The sequence below is a fragment of the Vombatus ursinus genome, unplaced genomic scaffold (genome assembly GCF_900497805.2).
Source record: "Vombatus ursinus unplaced genomic scaffold, bare-nosed wombat genome assembly UNPS02014811.1, whole genome shotgun sequence".
Taxonomy (NCBI): Eukaryota; Metazoa; Chordata; class Mammalia; order Diprotodontia; family Vombatidae; genus Vombatus; species Vombatus ursinus.
Window position 1 is genome coordinate 7,210,157 of NW_020954589.1, and position 20,700 is coordinate 7,230,856.

At 44.8% G+C, this 20,700-nt stretch overlaps 2 protein-coding genes across 6 annotated transcripts in view; one reads left to right on the forward strand and one right to left on the reverse strand.

Annotated features, from left to right (window-relative positions):
• Positions 1–8,756: 8,756 nt before the first annotated feature.
• Positions 8,757–12,532, reverse strand: PRRT1 (proline rich transmembrane protein 1). Its single transcript, XM_027876614.1, has 4 exons — positions 12,514–12,532; positions 10,898–11,436; positions 10,252–10,437; positions 8,757–9,874 (listed from the first exon to the last, which is right to left on the reverse strand). The coding sequence occupies exons 1-4, from the start codon at positions 12,530–12,532 to the stop codon at positions 9,698–9,700; spliced, it is 921 nt and encodes a 306-aa protein (XP_027732415.1). The 3' UTR covers positions 8,757–9,697.
• Positions 12,533–17,377: 4,845 nt separating this feature from the next.
• The window catches only part of PPT2 (palmitoyl-protein thioesterase 2), a 5,197-nt gene continuing 1,874 nt past the window's right edge, over positions 17,378–20,700 (forward strand). Inside the window, exons 1-5 of one of the 5 annotated variants that reach the window (XM_027876518.1) lie at positions 17,378–17,399; positions 18,740–18,930; positions 19,208–19,361; positions 19,771–19,866; positions 20,151–20,258. In XM_027876518.1, coding sequence (XP_027732319.1) covers positions 18,748–18,930; positions 19,208–19,361; positions 19,771–19,866; positions 20,151–20,258 — 541 coding nt within the window. In that variant the 5' untranslated portion in view covers positions 17,378–17,399; positions 18,740–18,747. Of the gene's footprint in view, positions 17,400–17,575; positions 17,712–18,219; positions 18,349–18,393; positions 18,448–18,739; positions 18,931–19,207; positions 19,362–19,770; positions 19,867–20,150; positions 20,259–20,700 lie in introns of those variants that run through there. The other 4 variants (XM_027876515.1, XM_027876516.1, XM_027876517.1 and 1 more) reach the window with 4 other exon arrangements.

Here is a 20,700-nt window from a genome sequence, read left to right on the forward strand (position 1 = left end):
TTTATTCTATTCTCTCCTTTGACCCTGTCCCTCCTTAAAAGTGTTTGCTTCTGATTACCCCTCCCCCAATCTGCCCTCCCCTCTATCATCTCCCCCTTTCTTATCCCCTTCCCCTCTATTGTCCTGTAGGGTAAGATAGATTTCCATACCAAATTGTTTACTTCAAATTTTAGAGGACCTGTTTCACTAATTCCCCTCAGAAACTGAATGGAGGCTCCCAAGACAAGAGATCCACTCCTCATATATGATGCCAACCCAACATAAGGTGAAGTTGGAGGAACAGACCTTTAGACAACAGGGAGTCAGGAGGGTATCCAAAAGAATGGGCAAAATGATGGGGGAAGAATTAATCCTATTCCATGTGTGGTTTAAAGGTATCAGATCATTCTTTCTGATGCAACTGCCTCCCTAAGGTCATAGAATGTTGACATTATGCTTGAAGAGTTGGGTAAGTAGATAAGATATCTGAGTCCCTGACTGGGAGAAGGAATAGGGTTTGTCCCTCATTGTGTGTCTCACTTTGTGGGTAGGAAAGGAAAGCTCTCCTTCTGCCTAGGTGGCCCAGACTTCTAGGGTCCTTCCAGATTTTGGGGTCTACCATCTCTTTACTTAGGACCTGACCCAGCTCTGATCAACCTGATGGGTAATGCGTAAGGGTGATGTTTGAGTTGTGTTTTTGTTTCTTAGTGTGAGTATACCTAAAAAGCATGTAGCATCAACCTCAAGCTAGAAAGAGGCAATAGCTTATCTTGCTTTTCCATTCTAGACTCCTTCTACCAGCCCCAGATAATTTCTCATCTTCCCCATCAACCATGACCACTCTTGTTCCAAGTGCTTCTCATGTATTTCACCCTGTATCATGTCTTTCTCTGAGCCTAAACAGAAGGGACGGATCTCTTTGGGTGTCTTGGGAGTTTTGTTCCCCTTTCTATGTGCATTTGGCATTGCCTGTGGTTTTCAGTTCTGGGATTTGTTTCCCACAGTCTGCCTGAGAAAATGGAACAGAGGAAAGTGGATTGTTCCATTTATTGACGGGGGTGGGGGGGCATTTGCTGAGAAATAGGATTAAACCATCTCAGTGGTTGGTGGAGGAAAGGAGGAGCCCTTAAGATGTATTTAGAAAAGAGGGGGTGGGGGAAGATGCAGAAAAGGCCAGAAAGAAATAAATGAAATTGGATAATTTTCCTCAGAGAAGAAAATGCTTCACTGAGACTGGGCTAACCCATTTTTCCACTCTGCTGATATGCTTGTGTAATAAACTAGATCGTTTCAATAGGTTGGGGTTACTGAATGCCAACTGCTCTGCCTGTTGGAAGTTGGGGGTGAACTCTATGAAAGGAAGACAGTGGAAGCCATGACGACTTATTTCTGTTCCTTCCACCCCCCATCTCTCTTCTTTCTTTTTATCTTAGGTCTTGCTCTCTCTTCCAGCCTAGTGAACATCAGGGGCCTCCTGCCCTGGTGCAGCTGAGCCTCCTGAGCACAACGGATGCAATTGCAGGCCCTCTGGCCCCAGAACCTGGGAAATAATTGAGTCAGCGCTTGTCAGAAGGGGTGGGAAAAGGCCATGATGTCACCTATTTCAACCTAGTCTTTCGGGAATTGACTTGAAAAGGCTACACAACAAATTAGAGTCAAAACTAAAATCCATTGTTTTCTGAATGCCTTCCCATCCAGTTGTTTTATTCTATTTCACTGTGCATCTGAGAACTCCATCACCAACACTTTCTCCTTGTTAAATTTTAGCTTTCTTTAAGACACTTCTCACAGAGTATAAATCGGTACAAACCGGGGCATGGGGCATCCCTGCCTTCCCTTCCCTTCCTACCTGCTTTTGAGTGGGCCTTCTGCCCCTGTACCCACACTTCCTCTATAGGAATAAAGTCCTGAGCACTCACTGGCTGATGGAAGAGGAAGCCAGGGTTTCTGCTTGTTTAGTACACAGGAAAACTAGGGACACATCCAGAACCTCTCCTGAGAGGAGATGAGTTAAATGATAACATTTTATGGAAACACAGCATCTCTTTTCTACGTATAGAGATACATTCAGGAGAGGAGAAGCTCAAGGCAGACAGTTCTGATGAGGTTTATATAGGTTCAGTGAGTGAATTGAAGAATAGTGTCTTCAGTCAGTCAGAATGCATTTATTATTTATAATGTGCCAGGCCCAGCTCTGGGGAGATAAAGACAAAAACGTATCTCCTGTCATCAAGAAACACCTTCTAATGGGAAGATCAACATGCAGATAACTGGTTGTGTGATTTATCCTTCATTCTTGAAGAAGACCATGACATCAGGGAGATGATGACATGACTTGCATTGAATTGGATTTGAGTGAGGGAGGGTTGTGCAAATAACTGTGTACCTACAAGATATATAGACTAAATGGAAGATCATCTTAGAGGAAAGGGATTGGGGCAGGAAAAGCCTCTCATAGAAGGTGAGATTTGAGCTGAATCTTGAAGGAAGCCACAGAAGTCAGGAGTCTGAGTTGAAGAAGGAGAACATTTCAGTTGTGTTTAGTTCATCTTGAACTGGATATCTAGTAGACGTTTTAAACACAATAAGTAAAAAACAGAACTTAGTATCTTTTCCCCTAAACCCTCCCCACCTCCTAACTTCTCTATTATTTTAAAGGGCAACAACATCTTCCCAGTCCCTCAGACTCACAACCTAGGAGTCATCCTGGATTCCTCACTCTCTCTCACAACCCCCTCCCCCCATATCCAAGCTGTTGCCAAGGCCTGTCACTTTCACCTTTGCGACATCTTTTGACTATGCCCCCTTTCCCTCTCTGATACTGCCACCACCCTGGTGCAGGCCCTCATCCCCTCATGCCTTGATTACTGGAAAATATGCTAGTGGATCTGCCTGCCTCAAGTCTCTCCCTGCTTTAATCCATTTTCCTAACATGATTTTCCTAAAGCACAGTTCTGACATGTCACCCCTCTACTTAATAAACTCCAGTGGTTTCTTATTGCCTCCAGAAGCAAATACAAAATGCTCTGCTTGGCACTCAAAACCCTTCATAACCTATCCCACTCCTACCTTTCTAGTCTTCTTATACCTTACTCTCTGACATGTACTCTTCAATCCAGTGACATTGGCCTCTTGGCTGTCCCACAGACAAGACACTCCATCTCTGGGCTCTAGGCATTCTTTCTGGCTGTCTCCCATTCTGAAACACTCTCCCTCCTTCATACTGACTATTGATCTCCCTGGCTTCCTTTAAGTCCCAGTTAAAATCCCATCTTTTACTGGAAGCCTTATCCAATCCCTCCCTGTTAATTATTTCCTATTTATCCCATATATAGATTGCTTTGCATATATGCATTTGCATGTAGTTTCCCTCATTAGACTCTAAGTTCCTTGGGAACATGGGGCTGTTTTTTGCCTCTTTTTACATCCCCAAATGTTAGCCTAGTGCGTGGCTCATGTTGTTTTTCAGTTGTGTCTGACTCTTCATGAACCCATTTGGAGTTTTCTTGGTGGAAATGCTGGAGTGGTTTGCAATTTCCTTTTCCAGTTAATTTTACAGATGAAGAAACTGAGGCAAACAGGGTCAAGTGACTTGTCCAGGGTCACACAGCTAGTAAGTGTCTGAGGCCAAATTTTGAACTCAGGAAGATGAGTTTTCCTGACTCCAGGCCCAGTGCTCTATCCACTGTGCCACCTAGCTTCCTCTGCCTGGCACATAGTTGGTGCTTAATATATGTTTATTGATTTGTTGATTAATTGAACCACAACACACTGTTCTGGAGTGGTTCAAAGGAAATACAGGAATTATAAGAGTAGAATTTATGCCTTGCTCTTCAAAAATAATGGGCAGCATAGAAAAACTGGAATCTGCAATGGCAAGGCTCACCAAAGAAACAAAAGAGAGAACAATAGACTGGGAATACAAATACACAGAAGTGAGGGTTAATCTAGAAGAAGAGAAGCAAAAAATATTAATGTTAAAAGAAAATACACTCACTATGCAAGCAAAACATACTGATATTGAAGAAAGGATGCATAGAGACAACTTAAGGATCATAGGTCTCCCAAAAGATGACAGGTCAAAAAAATCTTAACACCATGATGAAGGGAATAGAAGAGAACTGCCCAGAACTTCTGAACATAGAAAATGAAACACTAATTTAAAGAATTTACAGAACACCTCAAGAAAAAATCCTAAGGCTGCAAATTCCAAGAAACATAGTGGTTACATTTAGCAATTCAACTCAGAAACAATAAGTTTTGCAAGCAATTAGGAGAAAGATCTTCAAAGACAAAGGAAAGGACATTAAAATAATGCAAGGCTATTCTATACCCACTAGAAAACATGGGAGGGAATGGAATAATGTGTTCCAAAGAACAGTGGAACTCAGGACGCAGCCCAGCATGATCTACCCTGCAAATCTGAACTTAACCTTACATGAAAAAAAAGATGGATGTTCAATAATAAAGAGGCATTTGAAACATTTTTAGAAAGAAAACCAGAACTGAAGAGATAATTGGCTTCTTAAATACCCTAATCAACACAAATGCAAGAGAACTGGATAAATGCAACAGCCAGGGACAGCTACAGCTACAGTGACAGCAGAGATACCACTAAGAGACTTCTTTCTAAATGTGTACAAGGAGACGGGGTGAAGGTAGAAATGTGGTAGAGGTAACAGTGAAGAGGCAGACAGGGGACAGAACCTGGTGATACCCTGTTTATAGGTGAATTGATTTTTCTTTTGTGGGGTTATATTACAACATGGGAGGGTACATGAAAGGGAAGTAGGGAGATAGAAAGGAATGTGTGTTGTGCTTGGGTCAATCAAGGTCTAGCAATGAGGGGAAGGTGATTCCTATGGTCTCAGAAAGAGAAGACACCATAGGGGAATGGAGGAAGAGAATCAGGGAAGGATTGAAAAGAATAGGGGTGAGGGAAGGAGGCCTTACTTTGGTGGTGGGAGGAGGTTCCACTTATGGATGGTTCTATAGGCAAAGAGAGATGATCTGTAGAGGGAGAACAGTGATCTAGGGAAGAGCAATTTTGAGGCAAAAGGAAAAGAAAGATGACCATAATGCAATAAGAATAGTACTTGGTTGAGGGACAATAAACAAAATATGAATTAACAATGAAATCTTAAATAATTAGTATATCAAAGGACAAATCATAGAAATAATTAATAACTATGTAAAAGAAAATGATAATGATGAAACTACATATCAAAAATTCTGGGAAGCAGCTAAAGAAGGCCTCAAGCAGAAAACTACATCCTTACAAACATAAATTAACAATATAGAAAAAGAGAGAATTAGTGAACTGAATATATATTTTTAAAAATTAGAAACCTAAAAAATAAACCTAAAATAAGCACAAAGAAGGAGATGTTAAAAATTAGAGGTGAAATAGATAAGTTAGAAACCAAAAACCCCATAGAAATGATAAATTAAACTAAAAGCTGTTTCTTTTAAGAGACTTTTTGTTCAGTCATGTCTGATTCTTTGTGACCCCATTTGGGGTTTTCTTGGCAAAGACACTGGAGTGGTCTGCTATTTTCCTTTCAGCTCATTTTACAGATGAGGAACTGAGGCAAACAGAGTTAAGTGACTCAACCAGGTCACATAACCAATAAAGTGTCTGAGGTCAGATTTGAACTCAAGAAGATGAGTCTTCCTGACTCTAAGCCCCACACTCTGTGCCCTGCACCACCTAGCTGCCCCTTGAAAAAGAATAATAAAATTAATAAATCCTTAACTAACCTGATTAAAAAGAAGAGAGCAGAATATCAAATAAGGTAGCAAATAAACAAAGTCAAATCACAGCAAAACCAGAAGAAATAAAAAAGAATAATCAGAACATATCATGCACAGTTATGTGCTAACAAAATTGAGAACACAAAAGAAATAGAGGAACACCTTAAAAATATAAACTACCCAAATCAACAGAAGTCCAAATATAGATCTTAAAAAATACAATTTCAGAAAAAGAATTAGACCTAGCTGTAAAGAAACTACCAAAGAAATGAAAACAAAAACAAACAACTCCTGGTCCTGATGGATTTACAGGATAATTCTGTCCAACTTTTAAAGAAAACACATTTCACAAATATTCTCAAAAATTAAGAAACTTCATACTTTTTTCTTATTTGATAATTGCTTATTTGATTAAAAAAATCTGCTAGGAAAACTGGAAAACTGTATGGCAGAAATAAAGCTTAGACTATCACCTCACACAATGCTCTGGGAGGAGAAGGCAGAGAGATATTTGGGATAACTATGGTGATGTAATATCTATAAAACTTATTTTAAAAAATAATTAACTACTCAAATTCAACAGGGAAGAAATTAGGGATATGAAATGTTGTCTAAGAAGGAGATTAATACTTGGGGATGAATAGTCACAAATAAAAAAAGAAAAAGGAAACAATTCCTGCCCCCAACAGGGATTCTGAAGGGATAAAATAGACAAAAGAAGGAGAAAAGAACTAAAACTAAGGGGTGTGGTGGTGGTGGGGTATCAAGAGAGAATATGCTTTAGATTGCCTCCTAGATGACTGAGGAATGTCTGAATAAACTGGTATATGAATATAATAGAACATTAGTGAAAGAAAAGACAAAGAGACCAATTCAGGGACTGACATAGAGTGAAATGAGCAGAACCAGAACAATTTATACAAGGATAGCAATATTATAAAGAAAAAGAAGTTTGGAAGGCTTAAGCACTCTTATTAATGCAATCATCAACTATGTGTTCAGAGGACCTATGGTAAGGCATTTTACAAACCTGGTAGAGAGGTGAGATATATATATATATATATATATATACACAAGTACAGAAACATACACTTTTGGACACAATTACTGTGTGGGTTGGTTTCGTGTTTTTTTTTCTGTTTTTGTTTTTGTTTTTTTGCTTGACTATGTTTATTTGTTAGAAGGATTTTTTCTCTTTCAGTTTTTAATTAGGGCAGAGGTGTGTGTGTGTGTGTGTGTGTGAGAGAGAGAGAGATTGTTAGCAATATAGATAAAAAAAAGAGGGCCATCATAACATTGTTTTAAATGCACAGAAGACAACAGAAGAATGATCAGAAGGAATCACAGGTAAGTAGGACAGTTTTGAAAATAGCACATAAAATGTATTACTTACTCTGTTCTGGACCCTCTTTTCCATATCCTGTCCCTTGGTGATTTTGTTCACTCCCATTGCTTCAATGGGTCATCCAGGTGGAGACTTTCAAGAAGTCCTAGTGATGCAGGACTAGAGTTCAGGAGAGAAATTGGGCAATCATCTACAAGAGATGATCATGGAAGCAACAGGAGGGAGTTGATGAAATCACCAAGGGACAGAGTCTGGAGAAGAGCACCCAAAACAGAGCCTGGGGAAGATTTCCACTATCGTTTTGAGTGTGAGTCACTGAGGATGATACAGCAAAGGAGACGGAGAAGGAAAGGTCAAACAGGCAGAAGAACTAAGAGTGACAGTGTTTGCTAGGAATTCCAAGGCAGGAGAGAGTGTTCAGGAGGAAGTGGTGGTTGACAAATAAGAGCTAGAAAGAGGTCAAGTTGAAGACAGAAAAGAGGCTGATGGATTTAGCGACTAAGTAAGTGGTCACCCGTAGCTTTAGAAAGAGAGCAATTTCGGTTGCTTTGTGGGATCACAACTGCACACAAAATTGATAGAGAAGTGTCAGGTAAGGGAAGAAATGTCTTTTTCTAGGATTTTTTCTTATTAAAAGCACAAAAAATATAGAACTTGAGGGTATGGCATGTCAATTGAAGGGCTTCTTTGTAAAAAGACTATACACACACACATAAAGGGATTACATATAGGTATATATACACATGTTCCCAGGGTTCATAGGACATAGGAAGAGATGGGATCATGTACACAAACATGAAACATAGTTTTCTCTTTCGCCCTTGATGTCTCCAAGGCCTGACTTCCCCAAGGAGTTCCCTTTGTTGAGTTCTGGGTGAAGAAAGGGATTGGTACAACCCAACTTGACTGAAGAATCTTCAATCTCACCTAACTTTCCCCATCCCCCAAGCCTGTGGTAAGAGTTGCCCATGCAGACACCACCCTAAACCCCAATTCTACTCTTAACCCATTCTCTCAGTCTCCTGTCTTTCTCCAGCTCTTTGATGTATCCTGACCCTCACTCTTCACTTGGAAACGTCTGTATATACCCTAATCCTCTTCTTAGCTTCAGTGTTACTACTTCGATGTTGGATTTATCCACTTTTGACAGCTATTCCAAGAGATCCTGGGCCTGCATTATACATCTTGTCCTCCAACAAGCTGTTCCCTGATGGATAGGGGATAAGGAAGGGAAAGGAGAAGTTCAACTGGAACTCTGAGAACATTAGACAAAGTCTGCAAGTACCAGCTACTTCCTCCTTTCCCATTCCTGTTTTAGATTCATAGAACCATATGTAGAAGGTTCTATAGAAGGCTAGAAGGGATTCTAAAGACCAACATTTTACAAAAGAGAAAACTGGGCTACAGAGAAGGAAAGTGCCTTGACCAAGGTCACACAATGACAGTATTAGCTCTCCTTCCACTGCAATACTCTTTCCAACATTCCACTACTACCTTTTCTCTTTATTTCAGGTGAAGTCTGTATCTCTCTCAGCCTCTTTCTCTTATTCTCCACTGATCTCTGTCTCCCTCTGCACTGTGAGGGTGGGAGGTGAGGATGGGTAGATTCAGGGTATATTCCAGAATGTTTGTCAGGGAAGGAGTTGTAGGTTGATGAGTTCAGCAGTAGTCTCCAGAATTTGGGGCAATAAAACCACAAGGTCTCTTTAATCTCATCTCTGGGAATATCACACCATCTTTGAGACTGTACAGTTTGTCAAACACTGTATGGGAAAGGGTAGGGAGCAGCCCTAGCAGGTGGTGGGGAGATGAGGACTGGAGAGTCAGGGTCCTCTGAGGACAAGGGGGTGGATCCAGGCCTAGCCCTAGGTGCCTGGTTTGCCCTGCCCAGAGATAGGGAATAAAGTTTATGGATTTCCCTCACCTTTTCTGGCTCCTCTGTCTGGGGAGGGTGAGATAAAGGGAGCTTAGTTCTTGGGGTTAGGCTGGAGGAGGTTGAGGAGCCAGAGACCCCAGCATCTCAGTCCACACATAAAAGGTAACCCAAAGTCTGGCAACATGAAGGAGAAGAGGGCCTCCCTGGCTGTCATGGGAGCTTGGGACCGTACAGGCATACCTAGAGTTGGCACAGGTCCCCCAGAAAGTGGGAAAGGCCTGAAAAGCAAGTAGAGTATAACACCAGGAGCCAAAGGAGAAGCTTTGCTAAAGGCTGGGGGCAAACCATGTAGGGGATTGACCTCTGAGGCTCAAATTAGCCCAGAGAGATAAGGGAAGTCTGTATGCTGGACCTTGGGGAGGTTGTGGTTCCTGATAGCCTGAACCAATGGGGAGCTGCAAGATTCTGTATCTGACTGTAGGTTCTGAGGCTCAAGGGAACTGGGTTTTGGAAATTTCCCAAAGGCCATATTTAGGAAATTCCTGGGGATCTGGATTTACAGTTTCCTCTAATGGGAAACATCCTGGCCAGGTTTAGGGGTGTTTCCAGCTTTGGAGGCTCCACGGGTTGGTCTGGTTTTGGGGGGAGGATAGGGGATTGGAAGGTCATCACTAGGGGAGGGGAAGGGGAATCCCAGGAAATCGGATTGAAGGAGTCTCCAGGCTGAAGGAGGAGGGAAGTCCCTAAGGATCCCAGTCGGTGTCGTGGTGCTGCGCAGCTATGATGATAACCACCGTGAGAATGGTACAGAGCACCATGGCTGCGATGCCCACGGCCAGGGAGATGAAGGAGAAATTCCGAGCCTCTCGAGATGCGATCTCCGCTGACACCATGTCTCCACGGGCCACGGCAGTCCGCACCTGCATGGGAAGGAGGAGGAAGGCCCGGGGTCAGGGAAACACCACACAAATGCCTCATCACACAACTTTGTCTGGTCGTGGACGAGAGAAAGATGGAGATGAATCTCCTCTCAAGATGCTCTCAGTTGCTCAAGGACTCAGTCTTTGGCCTCTCTCTCCCCATCAGCCATATCAGGCCTGGGAAGTGACAGAGAAAGAAGCCAGAGCTTGCACAATCCCTAGCCCAACCACCTCCACTGTAGTATCTGAAGTAGCCACATTTCTGGCTACTTCAGTCCCCGCCCCTCTACCTACCTTTCCGCCCCCTCCGGATCCTACTCCACACTCTTTCATTTCTAGCCCCTCCCCCTGGTCCCTTTTACCTCCACCCCCCTCACCTGTACCGCCTTGAAGATAGCTATGATGCCAGTCGGCCAAAAGCAACAGATTGTAGTGAGCACTGCTATTGGCAGGTAATCGTGGGGCGGGCGCCTGGGCTCTAATAGGGCTAGCCCAGGGCCCAAGGGTGGAGGGGAAAGCGTAGGGGTCACTCCAGTCCCTCCCGGCGCTCCTCCTGTGTATGGCTGAGGAAAGAAAGGGTAGGGAAGCTAGGTCACAGTCAGGACCCTGACCTATCATATCCAGTATCCCTCCCCTGGCCGAAAGAGTGTGCAGTTTGCAGTCTGCAGGCCGATCATTTTAAAGTCACTCTTTCTAATCAAAACTATTGTAAATAATGTAATCTTTTGTTTGTTCCTTAAGGATCTGCATCCCAGCTATCCCCAGTTCCTCCACGCCCAGGCCTCTTGGATACCCCCTCCAGTGCCTCCCACTCCTATTCCCCAGTGCCCCTCTTCCTTCCATTTTCTGTAGGTGCCCCTTTCCTTTTTTATTCTTCCCAGTGCCCCAAGCCTTCCCCACAACCCTCCTTGTGCCCGCTTCTCCTGGCCCCTTACCTCCTCTCCTGGTTCGGATGCCCTCCATACACCACCCCAAGTTTCCCCTTCCCCTTTCCCTTTCCCCTATCTACCCTTCTGCACTCACGGCGCCCACGGGATAGACGGGCAGATAGGCGGTGCAGGGCTGCAGCTGCAGGGGGTACCCAGGGGCCACGTAGCCTCCAAGGGGCAGCGTACCCACGGTACCTGGGTGTGTGGGCACCACAAAACCCTGTGCAGGAGCGGGAGGAGCAGGCGCAGGTGGGGGCGGGGCGGCGGCTGCCGGAGGGGGAGGGGGCAGCGGACCCTCAAAGCGGGTCTCCTGGAGGTAAGGGTCTGGGGGCAGGCGGGGCAGAGTAGCGCACCCAGGAGGAGGAGCCCCAGGGGCAGGTCCTGGGGGGGCGTGGTGAGGAGGGCGGGGCAACGTAGCAGAGGACGAGGGGCCCCGTTGGGCAGGGGCTGCTGGAGAAGCCAGCCCACCAGCCCCTAATCTTGGGAGTGTGGCGGTGCCCGACTGGTGGTAGTGGTGGTGATGGTGGTGATGGGAAGCGGAGGGCGCCTGAGGAGGAGGGGCAGGGGGGTCGGCTGGGGGCTGGGGGGCATTGTAAGGGGGAGGAGAAGTATGAGGAACCGAATCCGGGAGACCTGAGGTAGTACGGGCAGGTGGAAAACGGTGGAGGGAGATAGAGACAGAAGGATACGGAGAGATGCAGACGACACAGGAATCAGAGACACAGAAAAAGATAGGCAGACCAACACAGATAGAAACAGGGTCAGGGAGACAGGAAGAAAGGAAGAGAGAAATAAAAGGTGTAAGTCTCCATCCTTCAGCTTGGGAGTGAGGAAGGGGGTTAGTTATATTTAGACTAGTCTCAGTCTTCGAACAAAACCCCAGCCCTCCCCAGTCAAAGCCTTCTCTTTTAGTCTATTTTTTAGGTCACTGTGCACTCCTCCTTATGATAACATTCCCATTCCCCCAAAGTCCATCAGTTGCCAGGGTTCCTACCACATGCACCTTAATGTACCTTGCCCATCTTCTGTGATGTTTGTGAAAGCCCTTGTCTGTATGTTTGTGTGTTGATATTAGTATGCTTGGATCTGTTCATGTAAGATCATGACAGCACATGGCAGTTTATGTATTTGCATGTGCTCAACTGTCTTAAGTATGTCTATCTCTGTGTGGCATGCCCTTACTTGTCTGACTCTAGGAGTTGAGAAATTTCTTTAAAGGGGGAGAAAGAATGCTAGATTTCTCTTTTCCCCATCTGAGGATGTATTTATGATTCTCCATGAGTGGATGTGACTGTTCATATGCTAGGGTATCTGCATAGCTGTCATTCCATGTTTTGATACATGTAGTATACCCTTTTATATCTACATCTGAACACCTGTGGTTCTAACTATCTTTCCCTCAGTCTTCCTCCCTTCCTCCTGTTCCCCTCCCCCCACCAACCTGGGGAAGAGAAGGGATGAAGCAAAAGTAGGCAGTAGGAAAGGGAAGAGGATGGGGATTAAAGCAGAGAACCTGAAATGAGGAGAAAGAGGAAGGAGAGATGGAGGAATTAGGGAAGCAGAAGAGAGAGAAGGATGAATCCAGAGTCAAGTCTTGGATACCAAGGAAAATGGGGGGGGGAGGGGAACCTAGGCTGCGGAGGTCAGAGAAGGCAGAAGGATTTATGTGCTGGGGGAAAAGCCAGAGAAGGAGGATTTTTTTTTTTTTACCTGATTTTTCTGATGACATGACTGTGGGATCTGGAGTGCCGGGATGCGGAGTGCCTTATCAGACTGAGGATGCCAGCAGACAACAGAGGCAGGAAGCACAGATGGCGCAGCCTGAGAGAGCAGAGGAGAGATGGAGAGATGGGAGAGATGGAGCAAGGGGGAGGGAGGGGGGTGGAGGAAAAGGGGAGAGAGGAGGGGGAGCTTAAAGGGACCGAGTTGGAAGGGGGCACCCTACAGTCATACCCCTACTCAATCTCTCTTGGCACCACCTCCAGTCCTGCCTCTTTCTTCCTTTGACCCCCTGGGGGAACCCAGTGATTCTTGGTCCCCAGCTTTTGGTCCTCTGAGGTTGCCATGGAAACCGACTAGAACTGAAGCAGGTGGGGTAGAACGAGGAGGGAACTAGACTTTTCAGTATTGCCTCCCTTTCTCAGTCTCCAATAATCTACTGAGGTAACTGAGTTTGGAACAAGGAGGGGAAGGCAAGAGGTTGAGAGAAGATTTCTTCAGAAACATTGATGTTCACTCTTCTACCTGCTTCCCACAAATAGCAAGGTGTCCAACCTTTCTCCAAGCAACTGATTCCTCACCCTCATCTCCATGTCACAATATCCCTCCTTCAATCCAATGGCTGAGAAGACAAACACTTTGGGAATCTGTGTTTATGGATAGGGACATGGAAGCAAGAGGCCAAAGCTAGCCACCAATTAGAAAATATTTGATCCTAGGGGTTCTTCCTGGTAAAGAAGATTTCAATGCTGTTGTGTGACATGAACCCACTGGCTCATAAAAGGAAGGGATACCTATAGGGTGAAATCCCTTATTCTCTAGCATTCAGAGATGGATTAAGAATGCACATCAATATTATGAGGGAGAGGTGGGTTGTGTAGCATTAAAGTCAGGAGACCTAAGTTCCAGTCCTCACTTCATCACTCATTAGCTTTTTGACCTTGGGCAAGTAGACAAATTACTCGTAGAACCTTGGTCTTCCCATCTATAAAACAGGGATAATGTGCTACTTACCTTCCAGGACAATTGTGAGGAGAGTGCCTTTTCAATAATAAATTGATATCTAAATGTGATCTAATTTTCTTGCCTACTCTCTCTTCCTGGACACTATCTCCTCTCTGGATCATCATGATCCTATTCTCTTGGTTCTCTTCCTATCTATCTGATCACTCCTTCTCAAGTCTCTTCTGATGGTTCAACATCCATATTATGCGCCATTAACTGTCAGTGTGTCCTTAGGCTCTGTCCTAGGTCCTTTTCTCTTATTTTTCTACACTTTCTTACTTGGTGAGAAGTAATCATCAGCTTTCATGGATTCCATAATCACTTTCAGGAAGATGGCTCGTACCTAGAAAGTACAATATGATACATACATACACACTGTATATTTACATATAAACATGTGCACATTAATAGATAATAGAATAGAATACATGTTTATATATAATATGTAATATATAATAAATCTATATCTATGTCTATGTATTTCCCCTACTCTCTTGCCTAAGCTCCAGTACTGTATCATGAACTGTCTACTGAATATTTAGGTACCTATAGGTGTCTCAAATTTAACTTGTCCAAAACTAAACTCATCCCCCAAACAGACCTCTCTTTCAAATTTTTTTAAACTCCTGCCAAAGGTACTATCTTTCAGTCACACAGGCTCATAACTTCAGAAGCATCCCAAAATCCCCTCTCTTACTCATGTCACAGATCTGAGCTGCTGCCAAATCTTATGGTTTCTACTTCACCAAATATCTTGCCCCTGTTCCCTTCTCTTCACTTATGTAGCTACCATCCTAATTAGAGACTTCATTACCCTTTGTTTGGACTACTGCAATAGCCACCCAGTTGGTTTCTTTGCCTCAAATCTCTGTCTACTTCAGTCCATCCTCCATACAGCAGCCAAAATGTTTTTCCTAAAGTGCAGTTCTGACAATGTGACACTCTCTTAACTCAATAAATTCTAATGACTCCCTATAATCTCTAGGATTACATAAAGATTACTGTTTGGCATTTAAAAATATTCACAAGCTGACCCTAACTTACCATTTTAGTCTTACATACATTATTCCTCTCCATGCACTCTAGAGTCCAGTTAAACTGGCCTACTATTCGTTGTTCCTCAGTGATGACATTCTGTCTCCCACAGTCTATCTCTTTGCCTAGAATTCATCCCCTTCTCCCCTCAGCCTCTTGGAATCCCTGGTTTCCTTCAAGACTAAGCCTGATTGCCACCTTCTGCATGAGACTCTCTTTTTAAATTTTTTTCCATGAACAAAACTTTATTTCCTGCCACTCCAATTGAAAAAGAAAAGTGGTTGTAATGACTATGCATAATCAAACAAAACAAATACCCACATTGGCCATCTCCAAAAATACATATTTCATTTTGCATCTTGAGTCTATCGCCTCTTTGTCAGGATATAGGTAGTATTATTCATCATTGGTTCTCTGGAACCATGGTTATTATCTTTGAGTTCTAGGAACTTTGTAGTTTTGTGTGTGTGTTTTAAAACATGTTATTGCTATTGGATAGGTAGGATATGTGCGTATTGTCTGTAGGTTATGTATGTCTGCCCAAGTTGTCTAAATGTGGCTTTCTGGGAGGCAAGAATAACTATCTTTGGAATCTAGCCTACCTCTATCTACAAGGGAGACTTTGATTCTTGCCTGGAGGGGACAATGGATTGGGGCCACTAGGTTGGCTATTCTTTTCTCTTCAGAAGGGAGGTATCATCCTGGAATTATATCTATCTGCTCATTCCTTAAATATTTCTAGGGGAAATTATTTTTAGGTTCAAGCTGCTTCCCTGGTTGCTATCCCTTAAAGGGGAAGGAGTATCCTCGGCTTACATCCTAATGCTTGACTGCTTCCCACCAAATTTACACACACACACACACACACACACATGAAACATCACAGATAGTGAATACTGAATAAACCCATTTATCCAAGCAGCTAACAAACAGAAATCTGAAAAGTTTTACAGATTAAAATATACCAGATAATACACCGACTGAATGAGCTTTCCTACTGGGAGCAGAGAAATCTTAACTCAACCAAGACAGTGCCTGATCTCACCCAAGGGGAAACCTCCCAAAGTCTCTTGGGAGGCAACCTAGAAATTAGAGATATGTTGGAAGGATTGACTTTCCCCTATGCACCTGTCTTTCAAAGTCCATTCTCTTTCTCTCCATACTTCTCCCTGAAGAGAGTCTGGAATCATGTATCTTTCCTTAAATCCAAAAGCGGGAAGAAGGTTTCTCTCTTCTCACAAGCTCTTAAGCTGACTTTACTTTGTGCTTGGGTCCTTGGTTCAGGGTTCAATCAGTATCCTGTGTACCAATAAGAAGAGTGTTATGCAGACTTGACCCCAGATTATATATAAATTGTTCTCCTGATTCTAATTACTTCACTCTTCATCAGTTCATAGAAGCCTTTCCACGATTCTCTGAAACTGTCCCTTTGATAATTTCTTATGGCACAATAGGATTCCATTACATTCATAAATCTTAATTTGTTCAGACTTTCCATAACTAATGGGTACTCCCTTAGTTTCCAGTTCTTTGACACTACAAAAAGAGCTGTTATAAATATGTTTGCACATATGGGTCTCTTTCCTCTTTCCTTAATCATGAAGCCTTTCCTGGTTCCTTCACCTGTTCTTCCCCTGCAACTCCTTAGGTTACTTCTTATCTGTTTTGTATACACTTGTATATGTGTATGTTCTCTTCTCCATTAGGATGTAAGCTCCTTGGAGGGAAGAAATTTTTTGCCTTTTGCCTCGGTATCCCTCTTACATTGTACACTGTTTGGCACATAGTAGGTATTTAATAAATGCAGTTGACTGATTGATAATATCTAGTAACTCAAATCCCCTCCAACCTTTTGCAAAGGTGAAATTGACAGGCTTTGACAAGAAATTGGATGTGTGGGTGGGGTAAAAGATAGTGAGGAATAGAAGATGACACCAGGGTTTCAGTATGAGGGTGTGGGAGGATGGTGTTGCTCTCTTACAATAACAGGGAAGTGGGGGTGGTTTTTTTGGGAAAGATAATAAGTTTGGTTTTGGGCATATTGAGCCAGAAATGTTTATACCTGGGGCAGGGATAATACTACAGAGACAAGAAGAAAATCGACTTAGGTTTCTCCCTTTGGCATTGGTTTTCTGGGAGTAGGGGTAGGGACAGTGAGGTTCTTAAGTAATACCTGAATCACTCCTTGAGGCCTCCCTCTCCCAACTCCCACTTCCATCCACTGTATTGGGTCAATTCCATTCCTCAGGATACAGTTCCATTTCTTTAAGGATCTGTAGAATACTGTAACTTCCATATTGCAAAGGCTTTCTACAGTTGGTCCGATGTATATCTTTTAGATAGTTTCCTGGCTTGCCTACTGGAAGGGTTAGAGAGGAGGGGGATGGTTGTGGGGGTGGTGATGTTTATAGAGAGAGCTCAGAGGTGGCATTGTAGCCTAAAGAGCTCTCTCTCTCTCTCCCTCTGCCCTCCAGAGGTTCCTGTCATGTCTCAGAAGCCCCAGGACAATACTATGACCACTTTAAATGTTTCTCCCCTAGATTCAGCAAAAATTATGATGCTCACTCTCCACCAAACACACTTCCATCACACTGCCCTTCTCTTCAAATACACCCTTCCCCCTTTACACAACTTGGAGAAGAAATTGATTTTATTTGGAGAGAACATTTTGCAAAGAACTTTTGCAATGTGACTTTGACATCTTGCAAAATCAACATGTTTTCCTAGACGCTTGCACCTTTCCCTAAAGGCATGTGGTAAGCAAGAGGTAGTAATAAACCTGCTTTCTAAAAAAAGGACAGAAGATTACAAGGAAAAGGAGTGGGCTGGCAGGCTTGGTAAGAAACAAAGTACCAGGAGAGGGGCCCAGCCCAAGGGCTGGACTGGGTAATCCAGAATCACAGATCACAGAATTTTGAGCATAGGGGCAGCTGAGATGAAAGGGCAGGGAAGAACCGCCCTGGTAGGAGAGTGAGTCAGCTAAACGTTTTAGGGCCTTCGGATTCTTGGGGGTGGAGTGGTGTCTGGGGTACGGGAGGTTGTCCCTGAGGTGCTGATCAGACCAGTCTCCACACTCCATTCAAGGGGCCTCGAGGACTCTCAGAGCCACTGGAGACCGTAGCCTGACATGCACTCAAGGCTGAAGAGGTGTAAGGAACTGACTCCGGGGCAGGGGAGTGGTGGGGGTGGGCGGTGGGGGAAGGAGGAAAACTGGACCCAGGAAGGACTGGCTTTGGTTCCGAGTTCTCTCCGCCAGTCCGACCCAACTTTTCTCCAGCCCTTCTAGTGAAGGTCTGGCTGAGTGGCAGTATGCGGCGGGTACTGGCAGGGAAGGTAGAGGGATGGATCCTGGGAAATGAGTGAAGGGAGCCAGGCCCTGAGGCTCTTCATCTGGAACCGAGCCAGGAACGATTCTCGTTCTCCTGGGTCACCAAACTTCTTTCTCCCAGAGTCCATGTTCCTTCCCCAAATGGATCGTTCCACCTTCTCCTTTCCTTTCCCCCACTTCTTTTAGCAGATGGAACATTCCAATCCGTCCCTGTCCCGTACCCAGACCAGCTCGCCCAAAAGGTTGCTAGGGATGCCTCAGGGTTGCCGGGGAAAGCCCCGGACGTGACGCGATATTGTCGCTAAGTCCCGAGCTCCCACCCCCACCCTTTCTGCGCGAGGACGCCTTCCTCGCCTCCCGCCCATCCCCCAGTTCTTCTTCCACATTCTCCCCCCTCCCCCCAGGCTCTGGACTAGGGGGGAAGTAAACAAGGGGAGGAGCGAAGCTCACAGATCCAGGCAAGGGGGGGTGGGGGTGGTGTGGATCGGGGAGCGTGGGGGGCGCGCGGAACTTGCATATTCCCTGGGGGCCCGGGCTGCAGCTGAAACTGCAAAATGGCAAGGGGGTGGGGGGCAAGTGGGCGCATGGAGTATACTTAGTGGGGGCCTAGCTGGAGGAAAATGAGGGACTTGAAACAGAATGGGGCTGAATGGATCCCAGAATTGAATCGGGCCTGGGAGAAGAGTTGGTGTACATGGCTGGGCATGCAAAGTGGGGTGCACTAGATCAGGAACCATGGCAGAATTAGGGGAGGAGAATGAAATGCGAGAACGCCTGGGTTCTCGAGGCAGGAGGAGAGCGATCTCTTTACCCACTATTGCTGACGGTCCATCTTGTCCTCCTTCCCAGGCTGGAGAATGTTGGGGTCCTGGGGGCCCCGGCTCCCCCCGCTGGGAGTTGTATTCCTATTGCCCTTGCTGCCTCTCCTGTTGCCTGCGGCTCTCGAGTCCCCCAAAGTTCCCTACAAACCTATCATCATAGTGCATGGACTCTTTGACAGCTCTGCCACCTTTAGGCACCTGCTGCAGTACATCAACGAGGTGTGGGGGCGGGCGGGGCAGGAAGGGAGGGAGGGAGGTAGGGCACCTTGCGTGCGAGGGAACAGCACATCGGTTCTTTCCCAGCTCATTCAGGGCCTTTTTTGGGGTTCTCCACCGAGTTGATGTTGATGTGGAGAAAGGCAGGGAAAAAAAGGACACTTGGGCCCAGATCCTGACATGAGAGACTCACCTGAGAGATCTAGAGATGGGAAAGTGGAGTAGGGGAGGGTTGTCTCATACTGCTTTATAGGTGTCCTGGTTTTCTCTTTCACTCTAGACACATCCAGGGACACTGGTGACAGTGTTGGATCTCTTTGATGGGGGAGAGAGTCTTCGACCACTGTGGGAACAGGTGCAAGGGTTCCGAGAAGCTGTGGCCCCTATCATGGAGCATTCCCCCCATGGAGTACATCTCCTTTGTTATTCCCAGGGTATGATTCTTTTTGTGCCTGACTGCTAACCCTGCCCTCCCTAACTTGTAACCATTCTTCCTTCACTTCCCACCCCATCTCTTACCTCTGAACTCTACTGTTGATGATCTCTGATGCCAATGAATGGCCCTTAGGGCATTGGTCTCATTTTGGCTACTCCAGCCCCCCTTTATTGACCCTAGACTTTCTGACTGATCATTTATACCTTCCCTTCCTCCTCCTCCTACCTTATACCTATTAATGTACTCAGATTATATTGTATCATTTTGTCCTTGTCTCCGTGCATCTGCCTGGAGTAGCACCTAGCTCTGTTTCCACCACCCTCCTTTTGCTCCCCCAATTTCTATATTCTTTGCTGTTTTTGGATCAATGAGATGACTTTCCCCTCCCTTCCCCTACCGTGCTACAGGGGGCCTCATCTGCCGGGCACTGCTCTCTGTCATGGATGAACATAATGTGGATACTTTCATCTCCCTCTCATCTCCACAGATGGGGCAGTATGGAGGTTAGTAGAGGCTCCTGATGCCTTCATCTCTGAGGGGGAGGGGAGAGTGGGAACATCTGCTGGATTTCCCAAGTCCTCAAAGAGAACCGAAACTGGAGAGGATGTGAATCTGGGTTGGATTTCCCAAGTCCTTGAAGGGAGCAGGAGCTCCTTTCTTCAGGTCTATGAGGAGCTGGGCCTGGGGAGGGTGTAATCAGAGGACTGTTCCCCTTTCCCCAGCTCTCTAAGGAATATGGAGGGGACAAATGCCTCAATTCCACCTGGCTGTGGCTTTCCCTTCCCAGACACAGACTACCTGAAATGGTTGTTCCCCACCTCTATGAGGTCTAACCTGTACCGAATCTGCTACAGCCCCTGGGGCCAGGAATTCTCCATCTGTAACTACTGGCATGGTGAGAGGAGGAAAGGGGACTTGGGAGAGTGGGTTAGTAACAGTGAGTGAAAGGGTCCAACTCTTTATCTTTGACTCTATTTTTCTAATTGTTTGTCTCTCCTTTTATGTATCTGTATGTATCTTAAATTCTTTGAAGATCTGTAATTTCCCTAGGTGTGGGTACCTCTTTTCACCAACTCAAATGGAAATCCCTCAATGACTTAGTAGATGTTTTTTACGGAGTTCGTGTGGCTGAAAAATTCATTAGGTCAACTTGGTGATATTTCTCTTTAATATAGACATATAAAGTATATATGTTATATATACACATTTATGAACAACCATTGTATAGAATATGTGTATATATTAATATATTTTATTACATATAGAATATTCATATTATTTCATAGCCAAATCTATATCAAGGGTGGGGAACCTGCAGTCTCGAAGCCACATGTGGC

Excerpts from the sequence above, each read along its gene's own strand:
- PRRT1 (XM_027876614.1), bottom strand. Across the intron at positions 10,438-10,897 it reads CCGTCTATCCCGTGGGCGCC|CCATACACAGGAGGAGCGCC; the intron begins GTGAGTGCAGAA and ends TTCTTTCCTCAG. Across the intron at positions 9,875-10,251 it reads CTATCTTCAAGGCGGTACAG|GTGCGGACTGCCGTGGCCCG; the intron begins GTGAGGGGGGTG and ends CTTCCCATGCAG.